At 49.7% G+C, this 18373-nt stretch overlaps 1 protein-coding gene across 2 annotated transcripts in view; it reads right to left on the bottom strand.

The window, feature by feature from the left end:
• KY (kyphoscoliosis peptidase) overlaps window positions 1-15796 on the bottom strand; it is a 51167-nt gene extending 35371 nt beyond the window's left edge. Inside the window, exons 1-3 of one of the 2 annotated variants that reach the window (XM_004037683.4) lie at window positions 15520-15777; window positions 12129-12191; window positions 8012-8074 (exon numbers count right to left, since the gene is read on the bottom strand). In XM_004037683.4, the coding sequence (XP_004037731.4) occupies window positions 8012-8074; window positions 12129-12191; window positions 15520-15655 (262 nt within the window). In that variant the 5' untranslated portion in view covers window positions 15656-15777. Of the gene's footprint in view, window positions 1-8011; window positions 8075-12128; window positions 12192-15519 lie in introns of both variants that reach the window. The other variant, XM_019023964.4, reaches the window with a different exon arrangement.
• Window positions 15797-18373: the final 2577 nt, after the last annotated feature.

Here is an 18373-nt window from a genome sequence, read left to right on the forward strand (position 1 = left end):
TTGAGACAAGCCTGGACAATATGGTGAAACCCCATCTCTACTAAAAATACAAAGATTAGCTGGGCACGGTGGCAGGCACCTGTAACCCCAGCTACTCGGGAGGCTGAGGCAGGAGAATCGCTTGGACCTGGGAGGCGGAGGTTGCAGTGAGCCGAGATCGTGCCACTGCAGTCCAGCCTGGACAACAGAGCGAGACTCTGTCAAAAAAAAAAAAAAAAAAGTACTTCTCAACAATACAAAGGAACTCTTAAGCGTGATGGGAGGATTAGAGTCCACACAAGATAATTTTAAAGAGGGAAATAGAACTGCTGTATATTCCGATGGTGGTGTGTTCTGTATATTCTGATGATGGTAACCACCATAGTGGTGGTTCCACAAATCTATGCATGTGTTAGCAATCAGAACTACACACTACAAACATTCGATTTTACTGTATGTTAATTTAAAATAAAAATAAAAGCAAAAATACCAACCACACACAAAAAAACCCAAGCAGAATTAAAACAAAAACTTGGATGATACAGAAAGATATAAAGTAGAAAGTGAAACTCCTTTAAGACTTCATTTCTACATTTAAAAATCCAAAGCCGATTATAGTAAACATATTTTTCATAACCTGCTTTCTTCATTTAAATCTTTACGTGTCAGTGAGCATAGCCGTATGTTATCATTTCAAATGGCTACATAGTATTCTATTTTGTAGATGGTTTATAATCCATATAAGCAATCCCTTTTTGTTGAATATTTAGCTTTTTACAGTTTTGCTATTAGAAATGATGTGATGAACACTCAGATACATACATCTTTGTATGTATGTAAAGTGATTTGCACACTTTGCAAATCAGTTCCTTTGAATAAATTCTTAAGTATGAATCAAATAATATGGATATTTTAAAGGCTTTTGTTAGATATTGGCAAAATTTTCTTATGAATGATTTTATCAATCTATGATCTTATCAGTAGTGCAAGAGAATGCCCATTGTGCACATTCTTGCTGTGCTTGATTGCAAAACTGGTCACAAAGTGCAATTCCTCCCAATGAGAGGTCTTTTGTTCCACCCCTTGAATTTGGGCTGGGCTTTTGACTTGGTTTGGCCAATTAGCACATGCCAGAAGTGATGTTGCACAAATTCTGAGCCTAGGCTTCTAGAAACTTTGAGGCTTCCATTCTCATTCTTGGGATCCCAGCCATAACAGCCATGTGAATGAGCCAGGTTGTAGATGAGAGCCCACATGGAGCACAGCATAGCCTCTCAGGTGAGGCTATCCCAGACCAGCTGGTCTCCAGCCAACTCACCAGCTGACAACAAGCACATGAGCAAGCCCACCCAAGACCCAAGATCAGCTGGGTGTGGCTCCAATGAGAATTTCTAGCTAACCTGCAGATTGGTGAGCTCATAAATGCTTATTGTCTAAAGCTGCTAAGTTGTGTGGTGGTTTGTAATGCAAAAATAGATCACATATACACTCACTGATGTTTGGTTTTATCAACCCTTTAAATTTTTATCAGTGAATAATAATACCTGGTTGTGTTGTATATTTCTTTAGTTTTATTGTAGTAGTCTTTGCATATACTTATTTACCATTTTAAATTCTTATTTTGTGAATTGGCTATTTTCCTATTGAAGTATTATTTTTTCCTCATTGATTTTGTAAAACCTCCTTTTACTAACCCTTTGCCTGCTAAATGCATTGCAATTATTTTTCATAGAATAACAATACTGTCTTTTTAGTGTAGCTCATAAACTTGTTCTGCATGCCAAAGAGGGTCATTCTCAAACAATTTGAAAAGATACAATGTGGCCTCTGCAAAGCATAGCTTTGAAGGGGTTAACATTCATTTTGAAGTGTAGTTTCCAGCATATTCAATGTTGGGAGAAAATCAGCCTTGTGAGTTTGTAATTAAAACATTAAGCATTTCAGAGTTCAAGGCATAATTCAGTTCTGGTCGTAGGACTGGGTGCTGTCACCATCAGCAGCAAATACTTCCTGTGTGTCTTCCCATCATCAGTGAGGCATGGGCCTGTTCTCCTTTTCACTTTCTCCACCTCAAACCCTCTGAGGTGTCTTTTAAAGTGAGTGCTAAGTGGTACTTGACTTCAAGATGCCTTGTGAAAAATGAATTGAGAAACATGTTCACTCTCTCCCCTCTCATAGGTCACAATACACAATGATCTGAGTAGTCCTGTAGTAAAGAACTCTATTTGACCCAGTACTATTTTGTCAAACACCATTTGGAAAATGCTGGACTGGAACAATCTCCATAAGCTTAGAGAAACTGCAAAAGTGAACAACTTATTGGCATAGGGTTCAACAACAGATCTCTTCCCCAAACTTCTCATAATGCCCAGGTACTTTCACACGCACATCTGACAGTCTTTGTTAATTTATCGCTTCAGGCAGCCACTTTCAATAAGTCAGAGTTAATGAAAAACATGAAACTTGTTTGCCATCCTGCGTTACATGCCCTGAGCCATGTCTCTATGGGTATTAGCCATGTCCTACTTCAGCCATGTCTCTTTGTGAAAGAGTGATCACGCTGAAAAACAAACTGCTGTTAAAGCCCCTCCAGGGCAGGGTGTTGAGGTGGGCTCACGTTCGGAGCACGGCCCTGGCCCAGATGCTCCAGCCATCACTATTTCTAATCCCTTCTCTCCTTTCTGTGATTCCTCTTCCCTCTTGGACAGGGGTCAATGTCCAATATTTTCCTGAATCCCACTTCCCAGTTCTCCCCCAAAGCTGTGCTGCTGCTTAGCATTCCCTCAAGGAAAACAGCCACTTTCTCGTCCTCCCTGATCTGCATGGGAGTGTGATTCCTGCTCTCACTTACTGTTGTGTGAGGGCACCACTGGGAGGCTTTGCTGGCTCCAGGAACTGGGCCTGGGCTGGACACGCTGTTTCAAGGGGAAAAGCATTCACAATATAGCTTTATGCTTCTTTAAGGCATGGAGTGGAGAGAGCTTGCTGGCTATGACGCTACTGGATCAAATAAAATTCTTAATTTAAGAAAAAATATTAGTGTGGCCAATCTCTAACAGAGAGTAGATCATTTTGGAGCAAAATTCGCAGTCAGATCTAAACCCTAAGTACAGCCTAAGTACAGTACATTATTCTAATCTTGACTATTAACCACCACAACCAAACCTACAGGAGGCCCTTCCTGGGATTCCAGGCTGCCTGGCTGGCCTCTCTCATGCATCCCTCCCCAGCTCCACCAGTTGTCAACAAAATCACATTTCTGAAGCTGCAGCTTTGACCATCTTAGTTAAGAGCATGTTAGAGATTATTTTCTGCTAATCCTGAGAACGGGCTCCCTGGCCCCTTTCCTAGACCCCACCAGCTCTCCTTGCTTTTCCCTGCCTTCTCAGAAACAGAGCATACAGGCAAGCACAAGAATGTCCACATGCTTACTGCCCTGCCTTTCACCCAGTCAGGTTTCTTCCACCTGACAGCTGCTCTCCAGATCTCTTCAGGTTTCAATCAGGATTTATCTAAAGGCCTAATTGGCTCAGAACACCTAACGCAGTATGGCAAACAGGTTGCATGTTTTTCATTAATTCTGACTGATTGGAAGTGGCTGCCTGAAGGGATCAATTAACGAAGACTGTCAGGTGTGTGTGTGTGTGCATGTGCACATGCACACGGGTGTATATGTGTGTGGAGGGGTCATGGGATTCATGTGAAATACTTGCCATCATTGGTTTAAGGTGTTTGTTAACTTTTTCTATAACAGGTTGGCACATTTACAGCCCTTTTTTTTTTCTACTTTGGAGTTTGTTTTTTTTTTTTTCCTGCAGTAGCTTAGAGTCAGGAAAACAGCTAAAGCATTGGTAGTTTGAAAAAAATACCCTTAAATAGTCCCTGGTTAGATATTCAACAGAGACATGCTGTGATTCCACCCAGGATGCAGTAGTCAGGAAGTGGAAAGCAGTGACATCCCAGGAATGAGCCTGCTAGATGGTGACAGGGACTGTCTAGCTCTGTAGAACATGATGGAACACCACCCTTAGGGGGTACTGCCAAACACAGCATGAAAACCCCACTCAGCAGCTCTCATTATGAGATGACAACCTAGTGTTCCAGAGCTCAGGGCTGTGACTGGGCATCTGCTGGTGTGCATGATGAAGGGCATCACTGGCAGCCCTGCCCCTGGCTTCCATTAGGAACGGAAAACAAAGGACCATTCATGATTCCTTCTATGGGTTGGAGCTCCACAGGGAGGTCCGAGGTCTGGAAACATGGCAGTTTGACCCTAGTGCACACTTCAAAGAAGACTACTCTACAAAGTGTTTGCATGGGGATAAGGGCTGATGACCTTGAGGACAGAAGCCTCAACAGAAAACTGACTCCTCAAAAATGTCCTTTGGGGTCAGGCATGGTGGCTTATGCCTGTAATCCCAGCACTTTGGGAAGCTGAGACAGGGGGATTGCTTGAGCCCAGGGGTTTGAGACCATTCTGAGCAACATAGTGAGACCCCATCTCTACAAAAAATGAAAAAAAAAAAAAACAGCCATGTGGTGGCACTCACCTGTGGTCCCAGCTACTCGGGAGGCTGAGGAAGGAGGATTGCTTGAGCCCAGGAGTTTGAGGCTGGAGTGAGCTGTGATCACACCTCTGCACTCCAATCTGGGCCACAGAGTGACACCCTGTCTCAAAAAAAAAAAAAAAAAAAAAAAAAGAAAGAATGTTCTTTGCAGGGGCTCCTTGTGATTACTCTCCTTACAAATTCATTCAACCCACACACCCACTACAGATCCGTCTCCAAAGCCCCTTCCCATGACCCAAGATTCCAATGTTCCTTTGCCACCTGTTGCAAAAGTCTACCGTTGAAAGAGAGGCTGAGGAGGAGGGAAAATGTTGAACCATTCCGAGCAATGAGTTCAGACTGAAATCTCAGACTGCACATTGAGGGTGGGGGTTGGGTGGGGGTACTGCACCCAAATCAACACCACCAGATTGGTCCCTGTCCTGTATGGAAGAGACAGTATGGGGGAGTAGTTAAGCCCACCGGTTTCGAGAGCCCACAGACATGGGTTCAACTTCTGGGTCTGGTATGCAACTTCAGGCAAGTTATTTAAATATCTTTGAGCTTCCCTATCTGTAAAATGAGGATGATAACCTTCCACAAAAGATGGTTGTGGAGATTAAATGAGGTGAGCCATGAGAGGGGCTTAGCTTAATATCTGGCACACACCAAGTGTCCCACCTCTGGTCACCGCTATTACTGTGATAGAGCTTCCAAGAAGGCTTCTCTGGGGGCCGGTGTGGTTCGCAGAACAGAGCCCAAAGGTTGTCAAGGCTCATGAGATGAATAAGAAAGTGGCACATGGAGTAACGATTCCCTGGCCACAGCTTTCCAAAATGGCAGGTGCTGGCACCAACCTCAACAAAGCCAAATTTGAATTCATGTTTCTTTCCCAACCTGCTCTTCCTGCATCTCCCTCATCTTCATCCTCCCCATTGCTCAGGTCCCAAGCCTTGACTCCTCTCTTGTATACCCCAAATCCACACCATGGGGGAACCTCTCTTGCTGGATTATCACGATGCCTCTTAAGGGTTGTCTTGCTTCCAACCTTGCCCCCTCTGTTTATTCTCTACACATTGGATGTCTACAACCATCTAATGGTTTCCAATCACACTCAGATTAGAAGCCTCCCAGGCCCTGCCAACTCTGCCCTGTGTCCTCTCTGGCTCTTCTGCCACCCCCACCTTGCCCATGCCCCTCCCTTCCTCTCCACAGCACAATTGCCTGCTCCTTGAACATGCAGACACGCTCCTGCCTGGGGGCCTTCACACTCACTGCTCCCTCTGCTGGAAGCTCTTCCCCAGATACCCACATCGTTTGCTCTTACCTCTTTCCTTGCTTAGATGTCACTTTCACAGTGAGGCCTTTCTCACCTACTCCACTTTAAATTGTCCCCTGGGATAGGCTGAAGAACAGCCTTTAGAGATATCCATGCCAGAATCCCTGGAACCTGTGAATGTTACCTAATATGGTAAAGAGGACTATGTGGATGTGATTAAATTAAGGATCTCGAGATAGGGAGACCATCCTGATTATCTGGCTGGGCTCTGAATGCGACCACACATATCCTTAAACAAGGGAGCACAGGGAGATTCAGCTATTTATAAGCAGGGAAGGCAATGTGACAATGGAAGCAGAGTTTGGAGTGAGGCAGCCACAAGCCACGGTGGGCCTGCAGCCTCTAGCAGCAGGAAGAGGCAAGGAATGAATGTACCCCTAGAGCCTCTAAAAAACGCTGGCCCGGCTGACACTTTGACTGTAGCCCGGTGAAACAGATTTTGGACTTCTGGGCTCCAGAAGTGTAAGAGAATAAATCTGCAGTATTTTAAGCCACCTCATTTGTGGAAATTTCCTATAGCTGCTATAGGAAATGAATATACAACCCGGCACAGCCCCAGACCCCATACCCGCACACACCCCTTATCATCCTTCCTGCTTTACTTCCCCCTTATACCTTATCTGGCTCAGGGTGTTTGACTTGTCAGGATTGTCTGTGTCTCCTCACTAGGATGTCAGCTCCACAAGGACAGGGGCCTTTGTCTGTCTTCTTCACTAAGTGAGGTAAGTGGTGCTAATCCACTCTCATTATAGCCAGATATCTCTGAGTCCTTTTTTTTGTGTTGAGCCATGTGCAGTTGAGTTCATTTTAGAGAAGCAACAGGGCATGGGCTTGTCCCTGTGGTTCTCAGGGCTGGTGGCAGGTCCTGCTGGGCCCACAGAGGTCTCTAAGACTGTCATAGAGCTGCATTCTCAGGAATTCTGGCTTAAAGGGACACTGGCCTGTACTGTGAGGAGAGCCAGCTCCCCCATGCTGGTAATCCCAGTTGGCTGGCCTTTCATCACTACCTGCCAGCGCCTTTCTGTAGAGAAGTTTGTCCACCTGTATTTCAGAGAGCAATTCCCTGAGAGGCTCCAATCCTCCAGGGCCTCCAGAGTCCTCCTGTTTCATATGCGGCATGGGGGAAGTCACTGCCTCTGAATTTGATCAGATAATTTCCTTATGGGTTAGAACATCAACTCTCAGAGCAAGCGTGATGAACTCTTATGGCTGAGCCTGTGAGAACACTCAGACACCAGGGCCCAGTATTTAATGCACAGCAGTTAACCAAGGTGGGCGTGAGAGTCTCTAACCTGGCCTCCTGTCACCATTGCTGTGGGGCCCTCCTGTCTCTATCTTGTCATGTGCTCAGATCCAGTCAACTGTAGAGTCAGTGATGCCCTTGTCTGCCTTCCCCGAGTCCCCAGAGCCTGTCCCCAGAAAGTGAGGACTCCCAATGAAGGTGCCTCTCACTCTGCCTTGCTGTGGCAAACTCACTGGGTGGGATGACCTGGGAAGGCTCAGTCTCAGCAGGAGAGGCCGAAGAACTGCTATTGGTCAGGACAAGGGAGGGCTTGGATGCCATGAGCCAGAGGGAGGGAGGCTGGTTTCCAGGGGAGATGAGGAAGCAGAGATGTGTGAAGGTTAACAGCTGAGGCCTTGCTGGGGCTCAGACTGCCCAGCTCTGACTCTTGCTGGCCATGTGATTTTGAACACATGACAGCCTTTCCAAGCCTCAGTTTACTCATCTGTAATTTGAGGATGGTAAAGAGGAGTACCTGTCAAACAGGATTGCTGTGAAGCTTAATTTACAAGAGAATAAGTGCATAAGTGGCTTGGCAGGGTGTCTGGCACATGGTTAGCATTCAACAAATGTTGAATGTTGAATAGTGACGACAGTAATAGTGATGATGATGACAGCAGCGCGCTCTGAGGCCCATGGGCTTTATTTCTTGATCTCATGGTGAGGGGAAGACTGAGACTGTGCAGCCTCTTGCTGCTTCCCATGAGACGCAGGGAGAGGAAAAGGGTTTTCCAACACCCATGGGAGCAGAGAGGACCCTGCTCCCTATAGTCTGAGCTCCACATCCTGGGCTGTCGCTGGCCAGAGCATCAGGTCTGGGCACACCTCTGCAGGGGAGGTCATGGCTAGCGGCGAATCACTTACCTTGGCTGTTGTAGGAAGTGATGACCTGGGGCTGCTGAGGGTGCTGCTTCTCCACCAAGTTTTCTATTTAAGGAAGACAGAGAGGCCTGCAGTGACCACTGGGGAATTTTCCCCAGGCAGAGCAAAGAGCTGTACGTGTTTGCGGGAAAGGTGGGCTGGCGGGGGCCAAGCACATCCCCAGGCCTAAATGTGCGCACACCCTCACAGTGTGCACATGTGCAAACCAGCACGACACTGTGCATGGAGACAAATGCCTGGAAGCCCCTGTGCACACACCCCTTGTGCCTCTTAGCAGGTGCCAGCACAGGCTTGGTTTCTTCTGGAACAGGCTACCAGTCTTCCATGGTCTTTGTAGCCATAACTCCCAACTTTGGTGTCACCAGGCACAGATTCAAAAGCACTGCATACACAGATGCCTCACTGATCTTCACACATTTCTGTGGAGCAGGCTGGGAGGTTTTGACCTGGGACTTGAACCTCAGGTCTTCTGACTCCCAGTTGAGTCTCCTGCTTCTTTGTTTTTTTTTGAGACGGAGTCTCGCTCTGTCACCCAGGGTGGAGTGCAGTGGCGCGATCTCTGCTCACTGCAAGCTCCGCCTCCTGGGTTCATGCCATTCTCCTGCCTCCACCTCCGGAGCAGCTGGGACTACAGGTGCCCGCCACCACGCCCGGCTAATTTTTTGTATTTTTAGTAGAGACGGGCTTTCACCATGTTAGCCAGGATGGTCTCGATCTCCTGACCTTGTGATTCACCCGCCTTGGCCTCCCAAAGTGCTGGGATTGTAGGCGTGAGCCACCGCGCCCGGCCGAGCCTCCTGCTTCTTGATGAGAAGAACAGGGGGCCAGCCTGCCTCCTACCCCAGCCTAGGAGATGGGATGATGTGTAGTTTGGTTCTGTTTCACAAACATTTGCAGGGCATGCACTCTACACACATTCTCTCCACACGCAGGGATATTTCTGTCCCTGGGACACAGAGTTGTCCTCAGAGCCTAGTGGGGTCAGGCTGCCACGGAGTGATGCCTAGTTCCTGCCATAGGCCAAGAAGCGGGAACTCACAGGCTTACTTGCCCTCCTAGGGGAAGCATGACCTTTCCTCCCTTCTTTACAGCTGCTGCTATGGCCTGCTCTTACTGAAGCTGCCCTTGAACCTCTGCTTCAGAGGGGTGGGGGGAAGGCTGGGCAAGGGGAGGATGGTGGCAGCTGGAGGTTCCCCCACCACTACCACTCTGGCCTGCCATCTTCTCTCTATAGCTTCCTGCTGGCTTGCAGTGGGCTTGTCACTGGAAGTGACCAATGGGACCAGTGCCTCAGTCTGGAAACAAGTATGCCTCTAGGGCATTGGCCTGAACAGGTGCATTTAGATGATTCTTCTTGTGCAGATCAGCCGCTCAGTGGTTCCCATGCCTGGGCCCATGCAGAAGCCAATCAAGGCTGGGGGTGAGGTACTGAGCCAGGCTGGATTTGTGATCCACCTGACAGAGTCCTGCCCTGGAAAGCCTGCCTCCTCCAGCCTTCTCCTATGAACAGGCCCAGCTAGGTCCCTGAGCCCCACACTAGTCAGCCAAGGGGTAGGTCCACTGTGTATTCCAATACAGGGTGATGTGGCATGCGGGGCTGGAGCCCCAGACCAGGCGAGGACAGGGAGGCCAGGACCGCCTTCTGCAGGCACAGCTGGCAGTGCCTCGGCTGGCTGAGGGAGGAAACAAGATCCGGGAAGGGAATCCTCAAGGAGGGTGATTGGCTGGCATAGCTGCTGTCGGGTATTTATAGTCAAGGCTGCACAATTGGTTTCCCTTTAGCTGTGGGGCGTCTGTCCCTGTGCTACTAGGCAGACTTTGTCCAGGACCAAGGAAAGTAGCCAATCACAGCAGGGGAAGCCCGTTGCTGGGCAAGCTATTGGGGTGGGGTAGGAGGGTGAGGAGGCGGCTGGGCCCAAACACCTGCTGCTTCAAAAAGTTTGGAGCTCTCTAGTCTCAACACCCTGCCAATGTTCCAGCCCAAGCAGTGCACGGGGTAGCAAGAGGGGGAAAATGTGCCCTTCTGGATCCACCCCATGCTCAGCAGCGTCTGTGTGCACTCCACCAGCACATGCCATCAGCCACTTCCTTCTAAGATGGAAGCCATCCAGTTACCAGGGCTGGGCGGCCTGCTGGTTACCAGGGCTGGGTGCCTTGGGCACCAGTAAGGCAGGTATGAGAAAAGGTCAGCTTCAATACCTGGACTCAGAATCTCGACATCAGAAAACACAGAAAGAAACTAATTTTAATTTCTGCATGCATGCAAACGTACCGTTTGAAAAATAAATGAAATTTTGCTTTACACATGTTGATGGAGTGGTAGAAGCGTCATTTTTTCTGGGCTCAGGGCCTCTGTAGAGCCTCTCTCCAGCCCTGCATTTACCTGAAACTCCCAGTTCTCGTGGTGGTTTTGCAAGAACTATTTTAATCATCTTCTATCAGCTGACACATAGTGCTAAGACCCACTTCATGTCTTTTACAAGAGTCTTGTAATGGTCTTGTAATAGTCAATGTGTCACTTTGTGTTTTGTGATATTTTTCCACTAAACTTCTCCCAAATCAGAAACCCGGAAGATGGTAAAAATAGAATGAATTCAGTGTATTTCAATCCTCTCCTGATGTAATAACATGCCTGAGAAGCCCTAAGATGAGTGTCAGACAACTCAAGCAAGGTATGAGACAGCTGCAACCAACAAGGATGCTGTGCTTCTTTGTTTCCACCTGTGGCTTGCTTGCCCACTCACCCGCTCACACATGGGCCTAGCATGCATACCTTCCATACCCTGCATGGCCATTTCTGTGGCTAACAGGTCTCTGGGGGTCTGATTCTTATTAAAATTCTCAATAACCCATAGCAGAGTTTTGTTAGCTTTGGCATCTACTTCAGTAGAGCTAAAGCTGGCATGTCTACCAGCTGATGGCCCCTGTAGCAAGATTATAGGGAAGCCATTGCACCCATGCATGCCTGTCAGGGTGGCTCCCTGGCAGTGGTGGGGTGGGGATGGGGAGTGTGTCTTGAGGACTCTTACCAAAGGCAGGGGACACAGGAAGACTCTTCAACTCCAGGGTGTTGAGACTCCCCTGCAGTGCATTATAATTCCAATCATTTTAACGTAGCTCCCCTGAGGGCAGTGTTCTTGGCTGTCTTTTTCCCTGTTTCATTTCCAATATTTAGAATCATGCCTGGCACAAAGTAAGCACTATAGGCATTTGTGAACAGAATGAGTGAATGAATTCACTTTTAGAACTTCATCTTTCCCTTTCATTATTGTCAGAAGGATGGTAGAACATAGCAGTTTAGTCCTATTCATCTGCAATCCTATTTCCCCATTTGTGTCATGGAGGGTGGTTCCTTTACACTGGCATTTGATAAGCCAGTCATCTGATCCTAGGGCTCACATAGCTGCGGGCTGATGGAGTTCTCTACTGGGGCTCTGGGAGTAGAGGTTTGGTCTCTATTAGAACCCTCACGTGCCCACTGTGCAGTGTCCCTGATGTTTGTCCCTGGAGGCTGGGCTAATGAGCCCTAAAGGGAATAGAATAAAGCCCATTATAGTTGGCCCCTTAGTGTTACCAGAGAGATCCTGGGCCTGGGGTGGCAGATGCCTGGCACTGGAGAAAAGAGGCGTTGGAAGCTGACTTCTTATTGTATTTTGGGTCCCAGGCCAGCAGGGAGCTATAGAACCCTTGAGTGGCATCTTCTCAGGCTTCAAGTCATACTGTCCCAAGGCAGACCACTATCCTCTCTGTTGGGAAACATTTTCAAAAGATAGATGGCTGCCTCTCATAGGAGCACACTCAAACCTCACCATCCCAAGGGATTTTAAGTCCTCTCCTACAGCTCAGCCAGCAAACAAATGGGTGCTCAAGTTCCTGGCACTGCTCTTCAGCCACAGCCTCCAGGAGAGCAGGGGACCTGGCTCCAGGGAACACTTCCCACAGTCACAGTGGCCCTAGAGGCCTGGCTGGGTCAGGAGCAGCCACTTTCCGTTCAGTGGTTAGATGTCTAGGGCTAGTCTTCAAATGAGTGGAACCCAATTCTTCCAGTTATTATTCAATGTATTAAATCCTATAGGTTGAAAGGAAAAAGAGAATTTACCGTGAAAGTCATTTCCTTCTAATTTCTGCCATCTTCGGACTCCATTTCCAACACCTTGGAATCCTGCAAAATAACAAGTTTCTCTGAGGTGGGAGACTCAGGGAAAAAGAGTGATGTACCAGTTGCAGACTTATCTAGGTTATGGTAGAGCAGGTAGATCTTGGCTCTCTTGGAATCTGAGACAGGCTGCCCATGAATAAGATGCCCTTGAGGGAATGAATGCAACTCTCAAAATTCAAAACATTTAAAAACTGTTAAAACAGTTTTCAAGGGCAGCGGGGTTGGTTATCAGGGTCATTCAGGGAGAATTTTTGTAGTACAGATGCCCATTTTCCACTTCCACCTCTCCACTGCATACATATGAAAGCATTATTTTAGAAGTCATTTGCTATCCACATTGCCTGCCTATTTCTGTATGTGGTGAATCACCCACTTTTAGAGTCTTGATATAGAGTGGGGGGAGTGGGCTAAGACCGTCAATCCCAATGGGAATGGAAAATGACAGTTGCCAGTTCTCTTGGCCTCCCTTGCAGCTAGAGGGTAAACACGTATGGCCTAGCCATGGCCAATCTGATGTACCTGTGTTTCACTCTGCCTTGGGACCTGGTGATGCAACAGGGAAGGGAAGGAAAGCTCTCACTCTGGCTGCGGCTGCAAGTGGTAGCCACAAGGTCGAGTTCCTGGCACAGCATGGGGATACGTTCTGGCAGCGGGAGCTGCTGCAATAAAATTGAGATCCTGGCGCGGAAGGAGTATTCAGTGCTCCTTGGTGGCCGAGGAGGTTTCCTCACTAGACCAGCTCTGTGGTGCTGCTTATGGCACTGTTCCTGGAAGCTCAGCCTTGAGTCTTATTCTCCAGCCCTCTCAACCACTCAGGGGCTGCCACTCTGTTCTTAACACCCTTCCTTTCTGCAGAGTCCCCCGTAGCCAGTGCCAGTGACTTACCACTTGGAACCCTCATGACACACCTATGGAGTAGAATACACAAACCACATAGACTTTTGGGATAAGACCTAAGACTTCAAAGCTCATTGGGTCTTGCCCCAGGCAGCTATAGGCTATATCCTCTACTGCTGCAGGAGTATATGCACTCTACTTTCTGATAGGAGTTGAGGGCTTTCAGGCACGTTTTGGAGAAGCACTGTTCTAGGGAAATGACTGGGAGGCGGCTAGGGCCTTACAGAAATGGGAGAGAACATCTGCTGGCTTTGCAGCCCAAATTCCTAGTGACCTAGCCTGTCCACACTCTCCTTGCCTTCTTGTCCCCCTGACTCTTTTCTTCCAGCAGAAGGGCCGCTTCCAGCAGAAGGCCCTTCCAGCAGAAGGGCCACTCGTTATGGATTACTCCATCTTCTGCATTGCAGCAATAATTGAGCTTTGATCTTTTCTGACATGGAGCCTAGGCCCTCTTTTACATAGCCAAGGAAGATCCACTCTCCAGTGGAGGATCTGGAGTGCGGAGGAGAAAGGAGGAGATACCTGGAAGTGAGCAAGAGTTTGTTTTAGATCTTTGCACCCATGGGAGGCTTCGGAACAAGCTGGTCTTATTGGGCATTTTCCTCCTTTAGGCTGTTTTTCGAGGAAAGGGTCTGCAGGCTGGCTTTGCCTGGGGTCTCCTGAATATCATCGCTGCCCACCAGGCATCAAAAGCCATGCACTTTCCCTCTTGTCTGCTCTGGTTGTGAATAAGTGACACAGATCTCTACACTGTCATTCATAGCATTGGTGAGAAACGGCCATCAGAAAAATATTTGGAGAAAAAGTTCAGCAGAAAGGGCCCAGCCATTAGGGGTCTTTTTTTCTCTGTCATAGTCACTAGTGTGCATACATTAGTCTGGAGCCATGGCGAGTTTGTGCTAGGTGTTGGGCACCTCTCAGGGCAGTCCTGATGCCTGGTGTTTCCTGGGCTTCTCTGCATTCTTTGCCCTTTCTAGTGTCAGAGCCTTTAGAAGTGATGTGATCGGAGAGGATTGGGAGTAGGGGACTCATGGGCTGACCTGGAACTAGGCCTCGCCACACACTGGAGAAGGCATTCTGGACTGTGGTACATGTATTCAGAGCAGTCTCCTTTCTATCAAGAAGTTGATGCCCTCTGTTGACTTTCTAACTACAAATACCCTGGGCAGGCCATTTCCCCTTCTCCCAAGAGTAGGTCTGATAACTAAAGAGCCAACGAATCCAAACAACTCCTGCTTCAGTCAGGAATCAGCCCTGAGACTAGAGCGCCTGTCAACATACTCAGCCCTCTAGATTCTGTTTCTTTCCCCTGCCTGCCTTCCCAAGAGGTTCCCAGGGCTCTGGAGGCAGCTCCAGCCTATGTGGCTGGTAGTGGCAAGGCCATCCACAGCAGCATTACTTTAGCAAGGCAGGTGGAAGGTGGATGTTCAACGAGCACAGAGGCTCTGGGGACAGAAGAACCAAGGGCAGAGCAGCAGCAGGAATTCCAAGGAGCTCCAGAGCTGGAGGGGAGGAGAGAGGCAGAAGTCATTCTCCTGCATGGGCTGTCAGGCCTAACTCCTAAAGAACTGGCCCGCAGTCCGCCTAGTGCATCCTCACACCAGCCTCGGAGACAGCTTGCCATCTAGGACCCTGAGGTTCTCTGGCTTTTCAGGGGCTTATTTAACCTCCATTATCATCCATCTGTACTCCATTCACATTGTGTTCTGTCGTCTGGAGAACAGAGAGGCCCGGATCCTGCTTTCCACAATCACTGTATAAACAGTCACTTTATTTTACCAATCTACAACTTACAAATTTACCCAGAAAGTGTGTAGGACAAGTAAAATTGATGGATAAGTTCAAGTGGAGACAGCAGGTTTCAAATCTTACCCTATCCAAACCTGCGTTCCTTTTACGCCTTTCATGCCTTCCATCTATAGGAGGCTGGGAGAAAGTCTCAAGAAAGGAGAAACTGAGGCTGTAAATTGTGCAAGGCCACACAGGGAGCTCCCCATCTAAAAGTCTGGCTCAGCACAAAGGTTTCCCAGCGTCCCCTGTGCCCTGCAGTGTGCTGTGTGGGGGAGCAGGCCTCTGTTACCCATGAGTCAGCCCTGAGGCTCTGGCCGCCTTCCTCCAGGGTATCTTCCAATCTTGCTCTACACCCGTCAGGGAGTGGCTGGGAGGAAAAAGACTCCCAGGGGTGACGGAAGCACCCACAGGCCTGCACAGGGAGTGAAACTGGGGCAATCACGGGGCTGCGCGTTGCCACGGGACTGCGCGTTGCCACGGGACGCCGGTGCCACTGCGGGGAAGCGACGGCAGCCATGGGGGAGAGGGTCGGGTTCGCTGACCTCGTTCGGGGGAGCAATGGGCGCCCCCCGGCGGGCAGGCCCTTGTGGCAAGGAGGCCAAGGTGCCGGGGGACCCGGGGACCCGGGTCGGGCGCGCGTTACCTCCTCGGCGCTGCAGCAGCGAGCTCGGGTTCGCCTGCTGGTCTGAGAGCGTACCCTGTGCGGCGCGCCGCTTCTCCGAGTGCACGATCAGCAGCATGTCGATAGATACGGCGCTGATGTCCTTCTTCAGCTCCATGATGCCGCCTCCTTTCCGACCTGGGCGCCGCGGCCGCACGCTAGGCTGCTTGCGCTGCAAATGGCCCCGTGCGCGCAGCTGCCCCACACGGGAGAGGGCGAGGGCGCGGGAGAGGGCGCTCCCCCGCCGCTGGAGCCGCAGGGCGCTGCGTTTCGCTGACTCTGCCAAACACGCCATTAGGGCCCGCCTGGGAGGGCGCTACCCTAATGAAGCGGCTCTAAGTCACCTTTGAAAGGAAATCCCCGGGCCCAAGCCTTGACCTGCACCGGGGCCATAGTCAGCAGGGGCGGCCGGTCCAGAGCCTCCCTCCCTGCGCCCCTGCCTCCCGCCCGGTGAACTTGAAGCGCTGGTCCTGGGCTCCAGGGCTTCTCTGGCTGAGCGCTGCCTCATCCCCACGGTCTCCGGAGGGTTCTCGAGAGGGCTGGAGCCGACCTCCCACGAGAAGCCCCTGGCAAATACAGAAATCGCACAGTGCTGTCGACATTGAGAGTAGGTTCAGGAAAAGGAAAGACAGCAAAGGGGCTCCAGATTGAATTGCAAGATGTGCAGAAATTGTCCAAGTTTTGGCCTCGACCTCACTCGTTCCCTGGGTTGGTTTTGGAGGTTGACAGCTCTCTCTCCCTAGGAGGGAGTTGGGTGGGGTGTTGGAGTCAGGAGCTCCCCCCAGTTACGGCCCCTGTAGAACTTGGAACATGCCCATTGAGTATCAAGCTAACGATCCTCTTTGATCTGAAACGAAAGTCTTGAAGTCTCTGTTCCTTCTAGAAGCCTGGCTCCTGCCCTGTGGGGAAGGAGGGAGGGGGAGAGGAGGAGGCTGGGGCACAGAGAGCTGGACCTGAGAAGCTTTCTATTTTTAGCCCGGCCTGGCCTGCCCAGCCAACAGCAGTAGGGGTTTGGCTTTAGGTCTCAGGAGTGTTTACATAGGCTTCTGCCTGGTACCCCTGGGCACTACGGGCCCACCCTGCTGGGGGCGTTCCCCTAATTCGAGTTTCTATTGTTAATAAATGCCCCCCACATGGAGGCCTTTGCTCTGGGAGCCCTCCCCGCATTGGAGTGTATGGACCCCACCTTGTAGCATGGTCCTGAGAGTTCCCAGATCCTCCGTGGAGCAGCCTGTGTCACACAGACTGCATTCCAGTACCAGCTCCATCACTTCCTGGCTGCGTGACCTTGGACCAGCCATCTTCCCTCCACCTTCTCACCCTTATCACTGGGTTGACAAAAATTTCTCACATGGCTGTTGTGAGAATGGCATGAATGTAAGGCACCTGGTGTATAGAAAGTGGTCTTCATATGGTAGCTGTCATTCTTACTTCCTTTGAAGGGTGAGGAAAGGGAAAGATGGAGTGACAAGTGACTGATGGAGCAGAGAAGCAGGAGAGATGTCACAGCCACACCCTGAGATTCTGAAGGTCTTCCTCCAATAACAGTGGCTCAGAGTTTGGTTCCGTGTAAAGGCTGTTGTCTCATTGCATTACCAGCTCCCCCGCCCCCCACCACCCCACCCCCTGACTCACCCACTGGGCATCTGATGGAAGGAGAGGTTGTTGGCTTCCAGTAATGTTGAACTGGAGTCCCTAGAGAGCTGAGGCCATAGACAGACAAGTGGAGATGGCTGACTTCCAAGGCAGGTTTCCTTCTGCTAAAGTGAGTCTTGTCCTGTCTGTATGTGTGCAGGTACACACACACACACACACACACACACACACACACACACACACTTACACCTGGGAGGCTGCCTAACACTTACTCTCTATGTGGCTGGGGAAGTAAGAACTATGCATTATGCAAAGCTCTTGGGGTGTTGGAGATTGCTGAGGCAGATCTCAGGTCCCAGAGTCCCCCCAACTACCCTGGGCCAGTCAGTGTTGTCTAACTCCTCCAAGTGTCAGGTTGTCTGAAGTGCTGAAATCAACTAGAAGCCTGTGTGCAGCACCCTTGGTTGCCGGATGGGTCTGAGTGTTGGTGATGGTGGGGAGCTGAAGTCCCCTTTCCTTACACTTGCATTCCCATCTCCCAACCCTTGCTCTCCTGCTGGAAAGTGTCATTGCTAGGAACTCGCAAACTCTGGTGCCCCCTCCCAGAATTGCCTCTGGAGAAGGATATTCTGACCTGGGAATGTGCTGCCAGGGGTCTGGGGAAATGGTGTGGAGGCCTCCTGTCTCTCTGCTATGTCTGAAGACAGCTTTGGAGCAGGGCCTCTCATCCTTGGCGCTATTGACATTTTGAGCCAAATAATTCTCTTTTGTGGGGCTTTCCTGTACACTGTGGGATGTTTAGCAGCATCCCTGGCCTCTACCCATTAGATGCCAATCACATTCACTTCCCTATTGTGACAACTTAGAATGTCTCCAGACATTGACCAATGTTTCCTTTGGAAAGGATTGCAGTGTGAACACCGCTTTGGAGCAAATTCCTGAAATTGGAGTCACCTCGACTGCTCTGGGAGATGCTGCTGCCCCTGGATCCTGATGCTGCCTGACACCTAGACCCTCTTCTCAGAGGTTTACCCATGGCCATCAGTCCAACAGCCTAGCTTCTGGGGCCTGCCAGGAGCATAGATGAGATGCTCTTCTTAATGCCAACTCTATTCCCATCCTTGGCCTGGGTTGACTTAGCTGCTTCCCCTCTTCCCCACTATCCATTCTTGGGCTGAGAGGGAGACACCATGGGGAAGGTGATGTGGCTGAAGGCATTTGGATGTATCAGGAAAGGGGA

This window comes from Gorilla gorilla, chromosome 2 (assembly GCF_029281585.2).
Source record: "Gorilla gorilla gorilla isolate KB3781 chromosome 2, NHGRI_mGorGor1-v2.1_pri, whole genome shotgun sequence".
Lineage (NCBI taxonomy): Eukaryota > Metazoa > Chordata > Mammalia > Primates > Hominidae > Gorilla > Gorilla gorilla.